General features: G+C 39.2%; 1 protein-coding gene across 4 annotated transcripts in view; it reads right to left on the bottom strand.

Moving 5' to 3' along the window:
- The window catches only part of LOC126475471 (85/88 kDa calcium-independent phospholipase A2-like), a 182481-nt gene that overhangs the window by 19502 nt on the left and 146905 nt on the right, over positions 1 to 16074 (bottom strand). For all 4 annotated transcript variants that reach the window (XR_007586734.1, XR_007586736.1, XR_007586735.1 and 1 more), the window contains exon 10: positions 6827 to 6998. Coding sequence is in view for 1 of the 4 variants with exons in the window: in XM_050103358.1 (XP_049959315.1) it covers positions 6827 to 6998 (172 nt within the window). In the remaining 3 variants the exon portion in view is untranslated. The remainder of the gene's footprint in view (positions 1 to 6826; positions 6999 to 16074) is intronic.

Here is a 16074-nt window from a genome sequence, read left to right as displayed (position 1 = left end):
ACAGACTTATAAATTACCTTCCAATTTCTTTCAACTATTTTTTCCAATCAATTATTTTTTTCAATTATTCAAGTAGCAATTATTAATCAGTTTCCATTATTTGCTTGCCCACATGTGTCATTATTCAATGGCAACCATTTCAAGGATGGTGCCAAGTGAAATACGAACAGACTTTTCAGTTGTTGAGGAAAAAAAAGTGAGATAATTGATTCATTTTATTGTTACAAGAAACTACTGAAACTCTTGTTGTATTTGTTACATGTCTGTGCGACTGGGAATAAGAAAAACATTGAAGGAGCAAATTAAAATTAAATTCTGCCTACAAACCAGACACGACGGGAATGCTGATTTCAGTGGTAAAGGTAGGAAGCTGCTAAGCTGTATGCTTATATGGCCGCACTTGGCACCATCTCTCTGGCAGTAGATAATCTCTATTCCTTCCAATCAATATCCTTTACGGGAAGTGCATTTTTACAGAAATCATGAAAATTTGTACAAAGTCATCATTAAAGTGCAAGATAAGTCATTCAAATTTTATAAGACTGTGTCACATAATCATCAGGTTCATTAGTGACTACGCAGCTAAATCTACTTCAATTTTCATTTTTGAAAATATATATAATTTTGTTAAAAACTATTCACAATGGAGTAAAAGGAAATGGTTATTGTTGAAAATTCATTACAAAATGCAATATGCCAAAATGTCAGAAATCCTAGCTTGGCAACAGTTGAAGATAATGCGCCAACTCATGAACTGGCTGATGGCAACCAAAAGACTGACAATGGCGTCCCACTATCAAAAAATTGATGACACTGGTAATAGAACTAATCATGATGTCACTTTTATGATGCTCAATGACACAATTTTTCAATTTTCACCGGGAAACATTTTTTCAAATAGTGAAACTGAAGGGCGTGACAGCAAAAACTCCTTTGTAATGTTACTTAAAATCCGTATTGATTGCAAATTTTTTATTATTCATATGACCGGTTTCGGTTAATTTAGAACCATCTTCAGATCTAATATTTCAGTTACAGGAGTAACCCGTCCAAATCCAGCAACTTTCACATGCTACGTCATGTGAAAGTTGCTGGATTTGGACGGGTTACTCCTGTAGTAAAAGGAAATGGTTATTGTTGAAAATTCATTACAAAATGCAATATGCCAAAATGTCAGAAATCCTAGCTTGGCAACAGTTGAAGATAATGCGCCAACTCATGAACTGGCTGATGGCAACCAAAAGACTGACAATGGCGTCCCACTATCAAAAAATTGATGACACTGGTAATAGAACTAATCATGATGTCACTTTTATGATGCTCAATGACACAAGGAGTAACCCGTCCAAATCCAGCAACTTTCACATGCTACGTCATGTGAAAGTTGCTGGATTTGGACGGGTTACTCCTGTAACTGAAATATTAGATCTGAAGATGGTTCTAAATTAACCGAAACCGGTCATATGAATAATAAAAAATTTGCAATAAAGACGGATTTTAAGTAACATTATAAAATCACTGATTGCTGTTATCCCATAAGACATTATGTCTGTTTTTGAAGAAAAAAAAAAAAAAAAAAAAAAAAAAAAAAAAAAAAAAAAAAAAAAAAAAAAAAAAAAAAAAAAACACCACTCCTTTGATTGTTTGCTCACGATGTCATGAACAGGAAACAGTTCATAAAAACATGTAAATACTTGTGAAACACAAAAATTGATACAATTCATGCAACAAATAACACAACAGTTTACAAAACAACAGGAATTTCAGGAAAGAATAACAACAACTTAAAGGTATGACACAGCAGTTCACAAAACATCAGGCAAATATAGGACAACAGTTTACACAGCAAAATCAGGCATTTAACAATTGCAAGAATAGTATTAGTCAACAGTTCAGTGAGGTGAGCAAAACTAAACATACTGAATTATTTGACGAACTATCCGGGAAGTTTACAGAACTAGGTAAACAACTAAAACAAGAAACAATTACCAACATGTCCCGCAATATAAATACATTAACGGAAAAGGTATCGCCGGAAGATGATAAAGAGGAACAACTTGCAGGTGAGTTACAAAACCTCAGTGAAGCATATCTCCAATTCAAGAGACACAATCCCAAGTGGATGCGTCAGTAAAAATTGTGACGGATGCAGTCAGTGAGCTGCAAGTTGCCTGTATAAACTTACCTACAAAAGTACAAAAGTTAAGTCTAAGAGTAGACCAGTTAAGCACAAAAATTTGCCAAAAAACAGAGAGATAAAACATATAGAGATGTAAAGGAAATAACTGAAAAAGCTGAACCTGGGATGCTGAAAATGTAGTATCAGAGGCAAAATTTACGTAGATACTGCAGAAGATGCTCTAACGGAGAAAGAAAGTCAACATCTAGCTAAAATAGATTTAGAATTAAAGGAAGCAGAGGAAAGGTTACAAGGCAGTATTGCAAAGCCTACAGACATTCCATAACAACATTTGACAGAAAACAAATCCATGCTTTTAGAGAAGTTAAATACTTTCACTGGTTGTCCACAATACGTGGGTTGCCCGTCAAAGGAAAGTAGTGAAGGTTGCAGAATGCAGCAATACTTGCCGGCAGCTGCACCTCTTGAGCAAGCACAACTACCATGTACTATGCCACAAGCGAACACAAACACGCCTCTCACTGACAGTGCGGCATGTTTGTCAACATTAATTGCAGATGAAGGATTATTTAGGCATTGACAATTTCCGGCATTTATCTCCGAAGCGAAAAAAAAAACAAACCCCGTGGTCTTTATCAGAGCACTTCGAAATGTTTTATCTGGTACCTGGACCGAAGCCTAGAAAATTAGATGTGTTGTTGGATACACGCAGGGTGACGTTCTGCTTCGGACTACAGTCATGGTGGAATGTAGCCACTTCTATGAACAGTTTGAGAGAGCCTTTGTGGGAAATACTGGTCTGAGGCCGTACAAGAGAGGCTCAGACATGAAGTATTCAACCCGGCTCCATTCAGTAGCAAACATGGAAGCTTAAGGGGCTATTTTCAAAAATATTAGACCAAACCAGATATTGGACAAACCCGGTATCTCAAGTAGATGTGCTGAAAATTTTAAGAGCCATCTTCCTGCCCACATTAGGGTAAAACTCATTACCATTCCAGAACACGATACCAAATACTTTCTATCTGTGCTGAATTCAACACATTTGATACATGAAGAGAGGCCAGTACAACCTAAGCCTGTCAATACACAGATATGCCACAGATATTTACCGAGCAACAAATGAACAATGGACTCATAGTGCAAGACGGATGGCAGCTTTACCCCACACAGACCTATGGTAATGGTAAAGGTAAGCGTAACGGCAATAGGGAAAGCCGTAAATTCAAGAGCAGATATAAAAGAAATGGGCAAAAATTTAACAAAAGCAACTACATCAGGCAAGTAGGATATGGTCAGCCTGCACAATATGTACAGACATTGTGATGTTTGTCTGCTTTATTGTTCTTAGTTGATAGTCCTTGGTGTCGACGTACTGCATTTTTATACTGGTGGAAAACTGGGGTGTGGAAGTTCAACACTGACTACTATAAATGATGAAACAGACAGCTGCACAGTTGTGTTTCACAGTTCTTTACTCTCACAGGTCACAACCCTCCAATATTACATATATTTGGCCAGTTCACTATTGGTAAATTTAGACAAGCCTCATTAATAGCTTGCACGCAAACATCAGCGTACTGCTACAATTGTTTACTGTTGAACATCTATGAGCAGTAAAAACCTAACCACACAGTTCACAGTTTTTTCAGAATACTACAGACACTGCCATGGCTTTAACACATGGCCTATTAGTGTTACACTAATTCCACTGTTTAGTTGACGCACTGTTGCTATTCTAAATTGATACAGGCTTCCTGTCTGAAAATCGGCTGTGAACTGTCTCAGGAACAAAAATTGGGCATTTATATATCCTCACAATAATAGGTACTGAAACTACACATTGTTCGATGCTTAAGTTACATAAATTACAATTAAAACATAACTCATTCAATTAACTGAATATGTAGAAAAATTCCTCCTTTTAAACAGTTACTATTGCAAGGGTTAGGCCGAATTATTTGTTTAAATAATGAAATTAATAGATATAGTTATACAAACAATACTTTTGACAAATCTGGTAATTATTTTGGAATTAATTAAGAGCTGGCTTTTCTAGCATTTTTTGAATAGAGCTAAATAAATACTTTAAGAATCCTAGCAGTTCTTCTTCCAAGTGTTTATAATTAGTAGAGAATTTATATTTGTTTATAAGTCAACAACAGAATTTAAGTCACGAAAGAATGACTGATTTTTATTATTATAATCAAAAAGCTATCCCCGATGTTATTCAATGTGTATATTGAGCAAGCAATAAAGGAAACAAAAGAAAAGTTCGGAATAGGTATTAAAATCCATGGATAAGAAATAAAAACATTGAGGTTCGCCGATGACATTGTAATTCTGTCAGAGACAGCAAAGGACTTGGAAGAGCAGTTGAATGGAATGGACAGGCAAAACGATTATAATAATTTAAAAAAAGGAATACAAACGTCTCAAAAATGAGATCGACAGGAAGTGCAAAATGGCTAAGCGGGGATGGCTAGAGGACAAATGTAAGGATGTAGAGGCTTATCTCACTAGGGGTAAGACACATACTGCCTACAGGAAAATTAAAGAGACCTTTGGAGATAAGAGAACCACTTGTATGAATATCAAGAGCTCAGATGGAAACCCAGTTCTAACCAAAGAAGGGAAAGCAGAAATGTGGAAGGAGTATATAGAGGGCCTATACAAGGGTGATGTACTTGAGGACAATATTATGGAAATGGAAGAGGATGTAGATGAAGATGAAATGGGAGATATCATATTGTGCGAAGAATTTGACAGAGCCCTGAAAGACCTGAGTCGAAACAAGGCCCCGGGAATAGACAACATTCCATTAGAACTACTGACAGCCTTGGGAGAGCCAGTCCTGACAAAACTCTACCATCTGGTGAGCAAGATGTATGACACAGGAAAAACACCCTCAGACTTCAAGAAGAATATAATAATCCCAATCCCAAAGAAAGCAGGTGTTGACAGATGTGAAAATTACCAAACTATCAGTTTAATAAGTCACTACTGCAAAATACTAACGCGAATTCTTTACAGACGAATGGAAAAACTGATAGAAGCCGACCTCGTGGAAGATCAGTTTGGATTCCGTAGAAATGTTGGAACACGTGAGGCAATACTGACCCTACGACTTATCTTAGAAGAAAGATTAAGGAAAGGCAAACCTACATTTCTAGCATTTGTAGACTTAGAGAAAGCTTTTGACTATGTTGACTGGAATACTCTCTTTCAAATTCTGAAGGTGGCAGGGATAAAATACAAGGAGCGAAAGGCTATTTACAATTTGTAAAGAAAGCAGATGGCAGTTATAAGAGTCGAGGGACACGAAAGGGAAGCAGTGGTTGGGAAGGGAGTGAGACAGGGTTGTAGCCTATCCCCGATGTTATTCAATCTGTATATTGAGCAAGCAATAACAGAAACAAAAGAAAAGTTTGGAGTAGGTATTAAAATCAATGGAGAAGAAATAAAAACTTTGAGGTTCGCCGATGACATTGTAATTCTGTCAGAGACAGCAAAGGACTTGGAAGAGCAGTTGAACGGAATGGACAGTGTCTTGAGAGGAGGATATAAGATGAACATCAACAAAAGCAAAACGAGGATAATGGAATGTAGTAGAATTAAGTCGGGTGATGCTGGGGGAATTAGATTAGGAAATGAGACACTTAAAGTAGTAAAGGAGTTTTGCTATTTGGGGAGCAAAATAACTGATGATGGTCGAAGTAGAGAGGATATAAAATGTAGACTGGCTATGGCAAGGAAAGCGTTTCTGAAGAAGAAAAATTTGTTAACATAGAGTATAGATTTAAATGTCAGGAAGTCGTTTCTGAAAGTGTTTGTATGGAGTGTAGCCATGTGTGGGAGTGAAACGTGGATGATAAATAGCTTAGACAAGAAGAGGATAGAAGTTTTCGAAATGTGGTGCTACAGAAGAATGCTGAAGATTAGATGGGTAGATCACATGACTAATGAGTCGGTATTGAATAGAATTGGGGAGAAGAGGAGCTTGTGGCACAACTTGACTAGAAGAATGGATCGGTTGGTAGGACATGTTCTGAGACATGGAGGGATCACCAATTTAGTATTGGAGGGCAGCGTGGAGGGTAAAAATCGTAGAGGGAGACCAAGAGATGAATACACGAAGCAGATTCAGAAGGATGTAGGCTGCAGTAGGTACTGGGAGATGAAGAAGCTTGCACAGGATAGAGTAGCACGGAGAATTGCATCAAACCACTCTCAGGACTGAAGACCACCACCACCACCACCACCACCACCACCACCACCACCACAACAACAACAACAACCATTTCTCCCTATGTAGGTTAGTGTCAACAAAGTATCTTTTGGTTTCAATAAACAATATTCACTATTTTCTCCAGTCTGGTTTTAGTCTAGTCTTCTCTACTTACACTTCAACCTCCTCCTCTTCTTCTTCTTCTTCTTCTTCTTCTTCTTCTTCTTCATTCTTCTCCTACTTCTTCAACTACTATTACTGTCTTAATCTCTGTCCAATTTCATCCCTGCATTTCTCCACTACCATATTACGTGTCTGCCATGAGTGTATTGACATACTTAACTTATTAATCATGATATTTTATGAATACAGGCAAAGCATGCTATACTGTGCAACTGATAAAATTGTGCAAAAAATTGCTCAGAAATTTTGTCTAAAATTCATGGTTTGAAAGTTACCTGTGTAACTGGGACAACACCTGTGCCCACAGATACAACAACTGAGAGTGTTTTCACTTCTTCTTCACGCCCGACTGCTCTTAGTGCCAAATTGTATTCATGTATTTCAGTCATGGCATCCAGAGTAGGATTATTGGCAATTAATCCTCCATCCAAGAACCTTCCAAATGACCTAAAAACAAAAACAATGTGTGCAAAATATTCAGCAGTACTTATATAAGCACAGCATAACTGGTTTTTAAACTTATAAGGAATAAACAGTAAATCTCTCTGTAAACAAATCAGACAGAATAGAAAATTTAAACACAAGTTTTTATCAGAAATGCCATAGCCCATATAGATAAAATTGAAGATATGCTGGTTGCACCAGTTCTAAATTACACTTAAGGCCAAACTTAGCTTTTGTATGACGTGTCACTGCCAAGTAACAGCTCGATGAAACTTGGACCATACATAGGAAGAAATGCTACAATATAGCACAGAAAGTAACAAAGAAGTACACATTGAGATGAACAGAAATGATACTTTTATTCAAAATACTAATTACGTTGCAGTCACCACAATTTATGATGATCCCCTAACATTACAAACAACAGAACACAGTCCTTAATTGGGTGTGTGATCCCCACAGACAGCAATGCATGCTCTGCGATGTGCTCCCATGCTAGCCTCAAGATTGGTGAGGAGTCCTCGTAGTGAGTGTCCCATTCCTACATCAGCACGGTTGGCAACTGTTGGATTGTCATTGGTACATGTGGACATGCTGCGGTACATCTTGCCAACGTATCCCACACAAGCTCGGTGGCTTTTAAGTCAGGGAATGGGCAGCCCAGTCCATTCGCCAAATATCCTCTCATTGCAAGAGCTCCTCTACCTCAGCTGTTTGATGCAGTCACATATTGTCACCTATAAAAGTGAAGTCAACAATGTTCCCACTTCTCATCACAGAGGGTTCATCCACCTTGGTTGATCGTAATCATTTTGGTGATGCAGGTCATTTTGGTGATGCAGGTGTTATGGTGTGGAGAGGCATAATGTTGCATGGGCAACTGACCTCCAAATTTTTGAACACGGTGCCACTCACTTACCAACATTACTGTGCCACTCTACTCATACCCTATATGCATCTTATTTGGGAGATGTTCGACCTCGTCATCACTTTTACAGAGGGTAGTGCACAATCACATCGAACAGCACAAGTGGACAAGCTCTAAGAACAAGAGGATATCCAGCCAATTGACTGGCCTGCCCTTTTGCTTGACTTAGATCACATCAAGCATGTGTGGGGTGCAATGGGGAGACACACTGGAGTACAACCACGTGCACCAATGACCATCCAGCAGTTGTAAATCATGCTGGTGGAGGCATGGAAAAATCCTACCACAAGAACTGCTTACCAACCTTGTGGCCAGCCTGGGAGCATATCGCACAGTATATTTGCCACTTGTGGTGACCACACATCTTCTTAACAGCCATATTCCACCTTTCGTAATGTCCAGAGGCCCATAGTGGAAAATGATTTGAGAAAGATTGGAGTCAGGTAATGGAGAAAACGAGCAGAAAATCGTCAGGATTGGGCTGTGATCATCAGAGAGGCCAAATCCCTACATGGGCTGTAGTGCCAAGGAGTACGTAAGTAAGTCAGTGGCTCATTGTAAATCACAGTCACTTCAGTGTAATTACTATTTTTGAATGAAAGTGTCATTTCTGTTAGCTTCCTTGCCTATTTTTTTCAGTTACCTTCTGTACTCTACTGCAACAATTCTTTCTATGTATGGCCCAAGTTTCATAGAGCAATTTTAATTGGAAGCGATACATCATGCAAAAACTAATTTTTTCCATAAGTTTTGCACACTAGTGTAGTATCATTTGACATGCTTCACTCACTCATAAACATTCCTACTGATGATATTAACAAATCTCTTGCATACATCTAACCTTGTACAATTACATGACAATCATTGCTGCTTAAATACAGGGTTATTACAAATGATTGAAGTGATTTTACAGCTCTACAATAACTTTATTATTTGAGATATTTTCACAATACTTTGCACACACATACAAAAACTCAAAAAGTTTTTTTAGGCATTCACAAATGTTCGATATGTGCCCCTTTAGTGATTCGGCAGACATCAAGCCGATAATCAAGTTCCTCCCACACTCGGCGCAGCATGTCCCCATCAATGAGTTCGAAAGCATCGTTGATGCGAGCCCGCAGTTCTGGCACGTTTCTTGGTAGAGGAGGTTTAAACACTGAATCTTTCACATAACCCCACAGAAAGAAATCGCCTGGGGTTAAGTCGGGAGGGCGTGGAGGCCATGACATGAATTGCTGATCATGATCTCCACCACGACCGATCCATCGGTTTTCCAATCTCCTGTTTAAGAAATGCCGAACATCATGATGGAAGTGCGGTGGAGCACCATCCTGTTGAAAGATGAAGTCGGCGCTGTCGGTCTCCAGTTATGGCATGAGCCAATTTTCCAGCATGTCCAGATACACGTGTCCTGTAACGTTTTTTTCGCAGAAGAAAAAGGGGCCGTAAACTTTAAACCGCGAGATTGCACAAAACACGTTAACTTTTGGTGAGTTGCGAATTTACTGCACGAATGCGTGAGGATTCTCTACCGCCCAGATTCGCACATTGTGTCTGTTCACTTCACCATTAAGAAAAAATGTTGCTTCATCACTGAAAACAAGTTTCACACTGAACGCATCCTCTTCCATGAGCTGCTGCAACCGCGCCGAAAATTCAAAGCGTTTGACTTTGTCATCGGGTGTCAGGGCTTGTAGCAATTTTAAATGGTAAGGCTTCTGCTTTAGCCTTTTCCGTAAGATTTTCCAAACCGTCGGCTGTGGTACGTTTAGCTCCCTGCTTGCTTTATTCGTCGACTTCCGCAGGCTACGCGTGAAACTTGCCCACACGCGTTCAACCATTTCTTCGCTCACTGCAGGCCGACCCGTTGATTTCCCCTTACAGAGGCATCCAGAAGCTTTAAACTGCGCATACCATCGCCGAATGGAGTTAGCAGCTGGTGGATCTTTGTTGAACTTCGTCCTGAAGTGTCGTTGCACTGTTATGACTGACTGATGTGAGTGCATTTCAAGCACGACATACGCTTTCTCGGCTCCTGTCGCCATTTTGTCTCACTGTGCTCTCGAGCGCTCTGGCGGCAGAAACCTGAAGTGCGGCTTCAGCCGAACAAAACTTTATGAGTTTTTCTACGTATCTGTAGTGTGTCGTGACCATATGTCAATGAATGGAGCTACAGTGAATTTATGAAATCGCTTCAATCATTTGTAATAGCCCTGTATGTGCTAAACATAATTATTTCCAGTTTGACGACACTTTTTATAGAGCAAGCTTTTCCAACACTGCCCCATACAGCATGTAGCACACATCCTTATTCAGCCTACTTGGTTATGAACCACAAATAGGGTCGCTAACATTTTTTAGAGACTAATAACATATATTATTTCAAGGAGAGGAGAATAAAACATATATTTCTGAAAATGAAATGTTCTCAAAATTTATGCAATATTATTTACATAAACATGAATTTTTTGTACCGCTGACATGAAATACAGCTTTTTGGTTGGTTTTAAAAGGTTAATAACTGGCACTACAATATAAGTTTATGTCAAAATAAATAAATCATTAGATTTTTATTTAAATTTATTGGAGCAGTCTCTCTCTCAACCCCCCCCCCCTCCCCCCCCATATTGGTGATCGATGATTCTCTTTTGGTAAATGCCAAGCTGATGTGAACAGAAAGCATATAAGATACAATTTTTAAAAAATTGTTTCATGCATTAATCACTTGCAATTTAAGCATACACAATCAGTTGCCAGAGGTATTTTTTTCAGGAATAATATTTGCAGTCACTCAAATTTTGTACGAATTTCTTTAATTAAAATACATTCAGAATATGAATCATCTTCACCAATATTGTATATCACATTGAATTTATCTTGAAGATCATTTTTTATCCAGACATTTGAGGAGGAATGCAGTCGGTATGCGAAGACAAAACCTGTGACTACACCCACAGCCCTTCTCCGTATATGCTCATTATCCACTGATAGTATACATGCTGGGACTGGCAAACACAACAGCATCAGTGGCAACTGGTGTTTTGTACTGGTGTAGCTTGGCAGAGGGGACTTCAGACTGTTGTCAGGTGGCAGAGTGCATTTTGTACTGACGTCCGAGAGTAGAGCGTGTTTTGTACAGATGTCAGAGGGCAGAGTGTGTTTCGTACCGATATCAGAGGGCAAAGCGTGTTTCGTACCAATGTCAGAGGGCAGAGAGTGTTTCGTACCAATGTCAGAGGGCAGAGAGTGTTTCGTACAGATGTCAGAGGACAGAGCTGGGTGCCGCTGGGGACCCCGTGCCTTATGCTATGTGACACCAAGGGGTCCCATGCTGACACTGTGTGCCAGAGGTGTCCCCGTCCCGATGCTGTGCACCAGAAGCAGCTCTGTGGCAACGTTGTGTGGCAGATGGGGCTCTGGACTGAAGATGTGTGGCAGGTGGGGCTCAGAACTGACTTTGTGTGGCTGGTGGGGCTCAGAACAGACATTATGTGGCAGATGGGGCTCAGAACCAACACTGTGTGGCAAATGGGGCTCAAAACCAATATTGTGTGACAATTGGGGCTCAGAACTGACATTGTGTGGCAGATGGGGCTTTGTACCGATGTTGGTTGACAGAGGATGCTTCGTACAGACACTGGATGGCACAGCATGCTTTGTATCGATGTAGCATATCTGAGGATGCTTGGTACGAATGTGCTGTAGCAGAGGATGCTTGGTACCGATGTCGCATAGCGGAGGTTGCCTCATAGTGATGTCGTATACAGAGGATACTTGGTACCGATGTCGGACAGCGAAGGATATTTGGTACCGATATCACGTAGTGGGGGATGCTTTGTACCACCGTCATGTAGCGGAGGATGCTTCATACCGAAGTTGTGTAGCAAGGGATGATTTGTACCAATGTTGCATAGCTTAGGATGCTATATACTGATGTCGCGTAGTGAAGGATGTTTCTCAGCGATGTCGCGTACTGAAGGATGTTTCACAGCGATGTCGCGTACTGAAGGATGTTTCACAGCGATGTCGCGTACTGAAGGATGTTTCACAGCGATGTCGCGTAGCGAAGGATGTTTCGCAGCGATGTCGCATAGCAAAGGGTGCTCCGTACTGATGTCGCATAGCAGAGGATGCTCCGTACTGATGTCATGTAGCAGAGGATGCTCCATACTGATGTCATGTAGCAGAGGATGCTCCGTATTGATGTCATGTAGCAAAGGATGCTCCGTATTGACATCATGTAGCAGAGGATGCTCCGTACTAATGTCACGTAGCAGAGGATGCTCCGTACTAATGTCACGTAGCAGAGGATGCCCCGTACTAATGTCACGTAGCAGAGGATGCCCCGTACTGATGTCACGTAGCACAGGATGCTTCGTACCAATGTTGCATAGCAGAGAGGACTTCATACTTACGTTGTGTGGCATTACTGCTGTAAGCTGCACCTGGCATTGGCAATGGGTCAATCTTTGTAGCACACTTTATACAAACAAAATATGTTTTGATGAGCTATGTAAAGATTTCTAATTGGCCCCAGTTATGTAATTTAAAGGTTAAGATAGGCTTGACAATGACTGACTGACTGTCTGACTGACTTATGCTGTTACCAGGTGGAAATTACATGATACCTCTCCTGTTCTCTATTCACCACATGCATGCATTTTTGGAGGAGACTGCCGAGATGTGTACATAAACTTAGTCAGCAATCTCTCAGATGAATTTAGTCTTGGTCCAAATTTAAGAGGCATCGGAAATGATGTCATGATTAGACTTGCTAACGTCTGTGCATGTGCACTGACCCAATCTCCAAGAATGACATCTTCCCCACGTAAAGACAAAATACATGGGTACTTTTCCAGACAAGTAGAGACTTGTTGATACTGCACATGCACATTCAAGGACTCAATGATGTGATCTCAAAACATCTAATATTTTACTGACTTGATGTAATGTTACCTGTACAAATGGCAAACGTTTTGCACTGCAAGATAAGGCAATACCCAATCATGGCCACTATAATGTTTGGCTAACTTTGAAAAGGAGTTGAAAGTACAGCAAATTTCTTTTCTTACCTACATGTACATGTATTAAATTCAGAAACTGAAATTTCTGTTCAGTACCATGACAATGACGACGTTTACACTGTTCAACAGTGTAAGTCAGTCAGTCACTGCCATGTGTATCCTAACCTGTAAGCTGGATCAGTAGAACCAATAAGCAATTTTTTGTTCCTTTAAAGTGCTGTTTTAACTTAAGTACAAAGATTAAACTATCATCGTCGAAAAGTGCACCTTAAACTGTACATTGCATCAGCATTACCAAAAAGCGAGCCACACCAGTTTTGTACTACTGCTGAAAGATTACTCACAGACAATATTTTGTTTCTTTAAAGTGATATGTTAGTGGTGGAACAATGACTGAAATATTGTCACATCAAATGCATTTTAACCTGACTTAGATCAGTAGCACCAGTAAGCTAGTCATGTTTGTTTTGTAATGTTGTAGCATTGAATCTTAGAGCCTATTGTACTCTGCAATGAGTGGGGTATGAAGATCAAGCTTTACTTTTTGCCAGCAACAACACTGTTAAGCAGCCCTCTCTGCCACACAACACTGGTATGAAGCATGCACTGCATGCAACATCTGTATAAAGCATATGCTACCACATAATATTTGTATATACTATACCTGCTACATTTCAAAGGCTGTAAAATATAAACACGTCTGTGTGCTTGGATATGATTTGTACAGATGTAAGCGGTATCACAATTTTCAGCACAATATATTTATCTTCCACATAAATAAATGGCTGAATAAGTATTCTAGATCTGGATTCAAATTATATTAATTAATAGACATCATCACACCTTTTCATTAAAGCAGAAAGCTATCAGGCGCTACAATCTGATGATTTTCCTTTTTTCTTCATGTACACCTATGGCAACTTTATGATCAAGTTTGTACCCACAATGACACACCAGCTTAGATACTTATGCGTTAATTGGATCTGGAAGGGATTAAACCACAGCAATATACTAATCAATTTTTAAATGATGAAAAGAAGAATTAGTCCATTCAGTACATAATTAAATAAGAAGGAATGCTTATTTTAACTCTGGAGTATGCACAATACATCTCCACGTATCCGGAGGGGATAGGGCTTACCCTCTGGGGATGTGTACCACAGTTGTATACGACTGCTTTAGTTCAACTAATGAAAGTACTACAGATTGGTTTCACTCAAAGGAATGACTGGTTAGCTCAGTCAACTGAAAAACTAAAGGGTGGTTCCAGGTGAAGAATGAATACATGGTTCAACCAACAGTGAAACTATGGACTGGTTTCACTCGAAAATTATGGATGAATGATTCTGTCAATATGCAAAACTAATACAGACTGTGTTGACTGTTTCCATTTGGCTGCTCAGCAGACTGGTTTCACTCTAAAGAAATGAATAAACAATAATTCTATAAACAATAATTCACCAATACACACAACTACAACCTACTGAATCAATTTTTTTCACTTGTTCCCAGAATGGTTTCACTCAAAAGAATGAATCAATAATTCAACCAATACACAGAACCAGAAATGAATAAGTCAATTGTTTTCCAACAATAGACTGAATAGATTGTTTTCATTTGGTTATTCCCATCACTATAGGCTACCTGCCAAGCAGTCCTATTGTATGGCATCTGTGCACAAGTTCTGCACAAGCATGAGCCACGTGCCCACCCCTGCACATGGGAGCTCAGCTGAGACATATGCACACGTATGCTGCTGCCAGGCTCCCTGGCTGTCCTCAAGCGAGCTGTTTTCTCACCCCTGTGCACCAATGACTGCTGTCTCCCAGCTGCCTGAAAGCTGGCACTTGAGCTGGAAAGACTTGCAATAAAGAGTCTGATGGCCTAGCTATAGGTTTCCCCTCTTGTTTAAATACTGCCTGAATTTTTTTTTGGAATATTTTACATATGTTTTCTTACAGAAAGAACCACCGAGTTGCAAAATGAACTACAGGATCATGAATGTAAATGATGTGTTATGTTTATAGACTGGTACAACAAGACAAAATTTATTCTAACAACATTTGAAGTCCCAACATAAAATAATTCAGTTCTCCATGGAGCTGGGACGTGGTTCTATAAACGTCTTGAGCCTCAATACAGATATTAGCATAAAGAAACATTTATTTGAAATTTACCGACAAACAACAGCTACCCATACTGTAATATCTACACACTACTACCTGCATACGAAATACTTGTAAACATGTCACTTTCAATTCTACGGTACAGTTCTGTTATCTGAATCTGCCTCTCAAACTCAATTATAGATTATCAAACTTGTCACTTTCAGTAATGACTATAGCTTTGGCCTGGTTGATAATATTCTATTAACAAGGAAAATATATAAAATTACACCACTTCTGTAAGTTGGCCAACAGGAACCAGTCAGTAATTACAAAAACTGGTGCACTATCCAGTTTGTTGGTAAAATATATGGGCCTTGCAAAACATTGAAGTCTTTCAACTAAAGAGCTATGTTTTAAGTACAGCTTAGCTAAATTATTACTCAATAGTTAAGACAAAATGGACCTCTATAGCACATAGTGGCTAGTGGAAAAGTATACATTTACCAGTCAGTCACAGCTGTGGCAATTATTAGGATACGAGAGAAGCTGGGAAAGATTCTATCTTGCAGAAAATGTTTTAATAGAAAACCACTCATACAATGTGGATTGTGACATTTTACATACTTTTAAGAAAAAGTGATATTACTGGAAACACTCGAAATCAATGAACACATGACACACAATGTTTTAAATCACTAAACACAATTTCATTTTCCCATGTTGAATTAAGTTCAGGTATGCAACTGTTACATTACAATAATAATTCTGACTTTCTTTTTCAATTTTTGTTAAATCTGATTATTTCTACACAACATAAAAACTTAAGCTTTCACTTTTTTTAAAATATAATATTTCTGTGTAAAAGAAGAGGAGGCATCCTTTCCTTTGTAAACACACTGTAGCTCATCATTTTATGTTATATTTTGAAAGCTCCCGAGGAATACTCCTATGATTCTGGATTGGGGGGAGTAATACTGAGTGGGAATAGTTCGAAGAAGATTCATTCATATTCAAGT

Source organism: Schistocerca serialis, chromosome 4 (genome assembly GCF_023864345.2).
Source record: "Schistocerca serialis cubense isolate TAMUIC-IGC-003099 chromosome 4, iqSchSeri2.2, whole genome shotgun sequence".
NCBI classification, from domain to species: domain Eukaryota; kingdom Metazoa; phylum Arthropoda; class Insecta; order Orthoptera; family Acrididae; genus Schistocerca; species Schistocerca serialis.
This window is presented reverse-complemented; position numbering and strand designations above follow the sequence as displayed.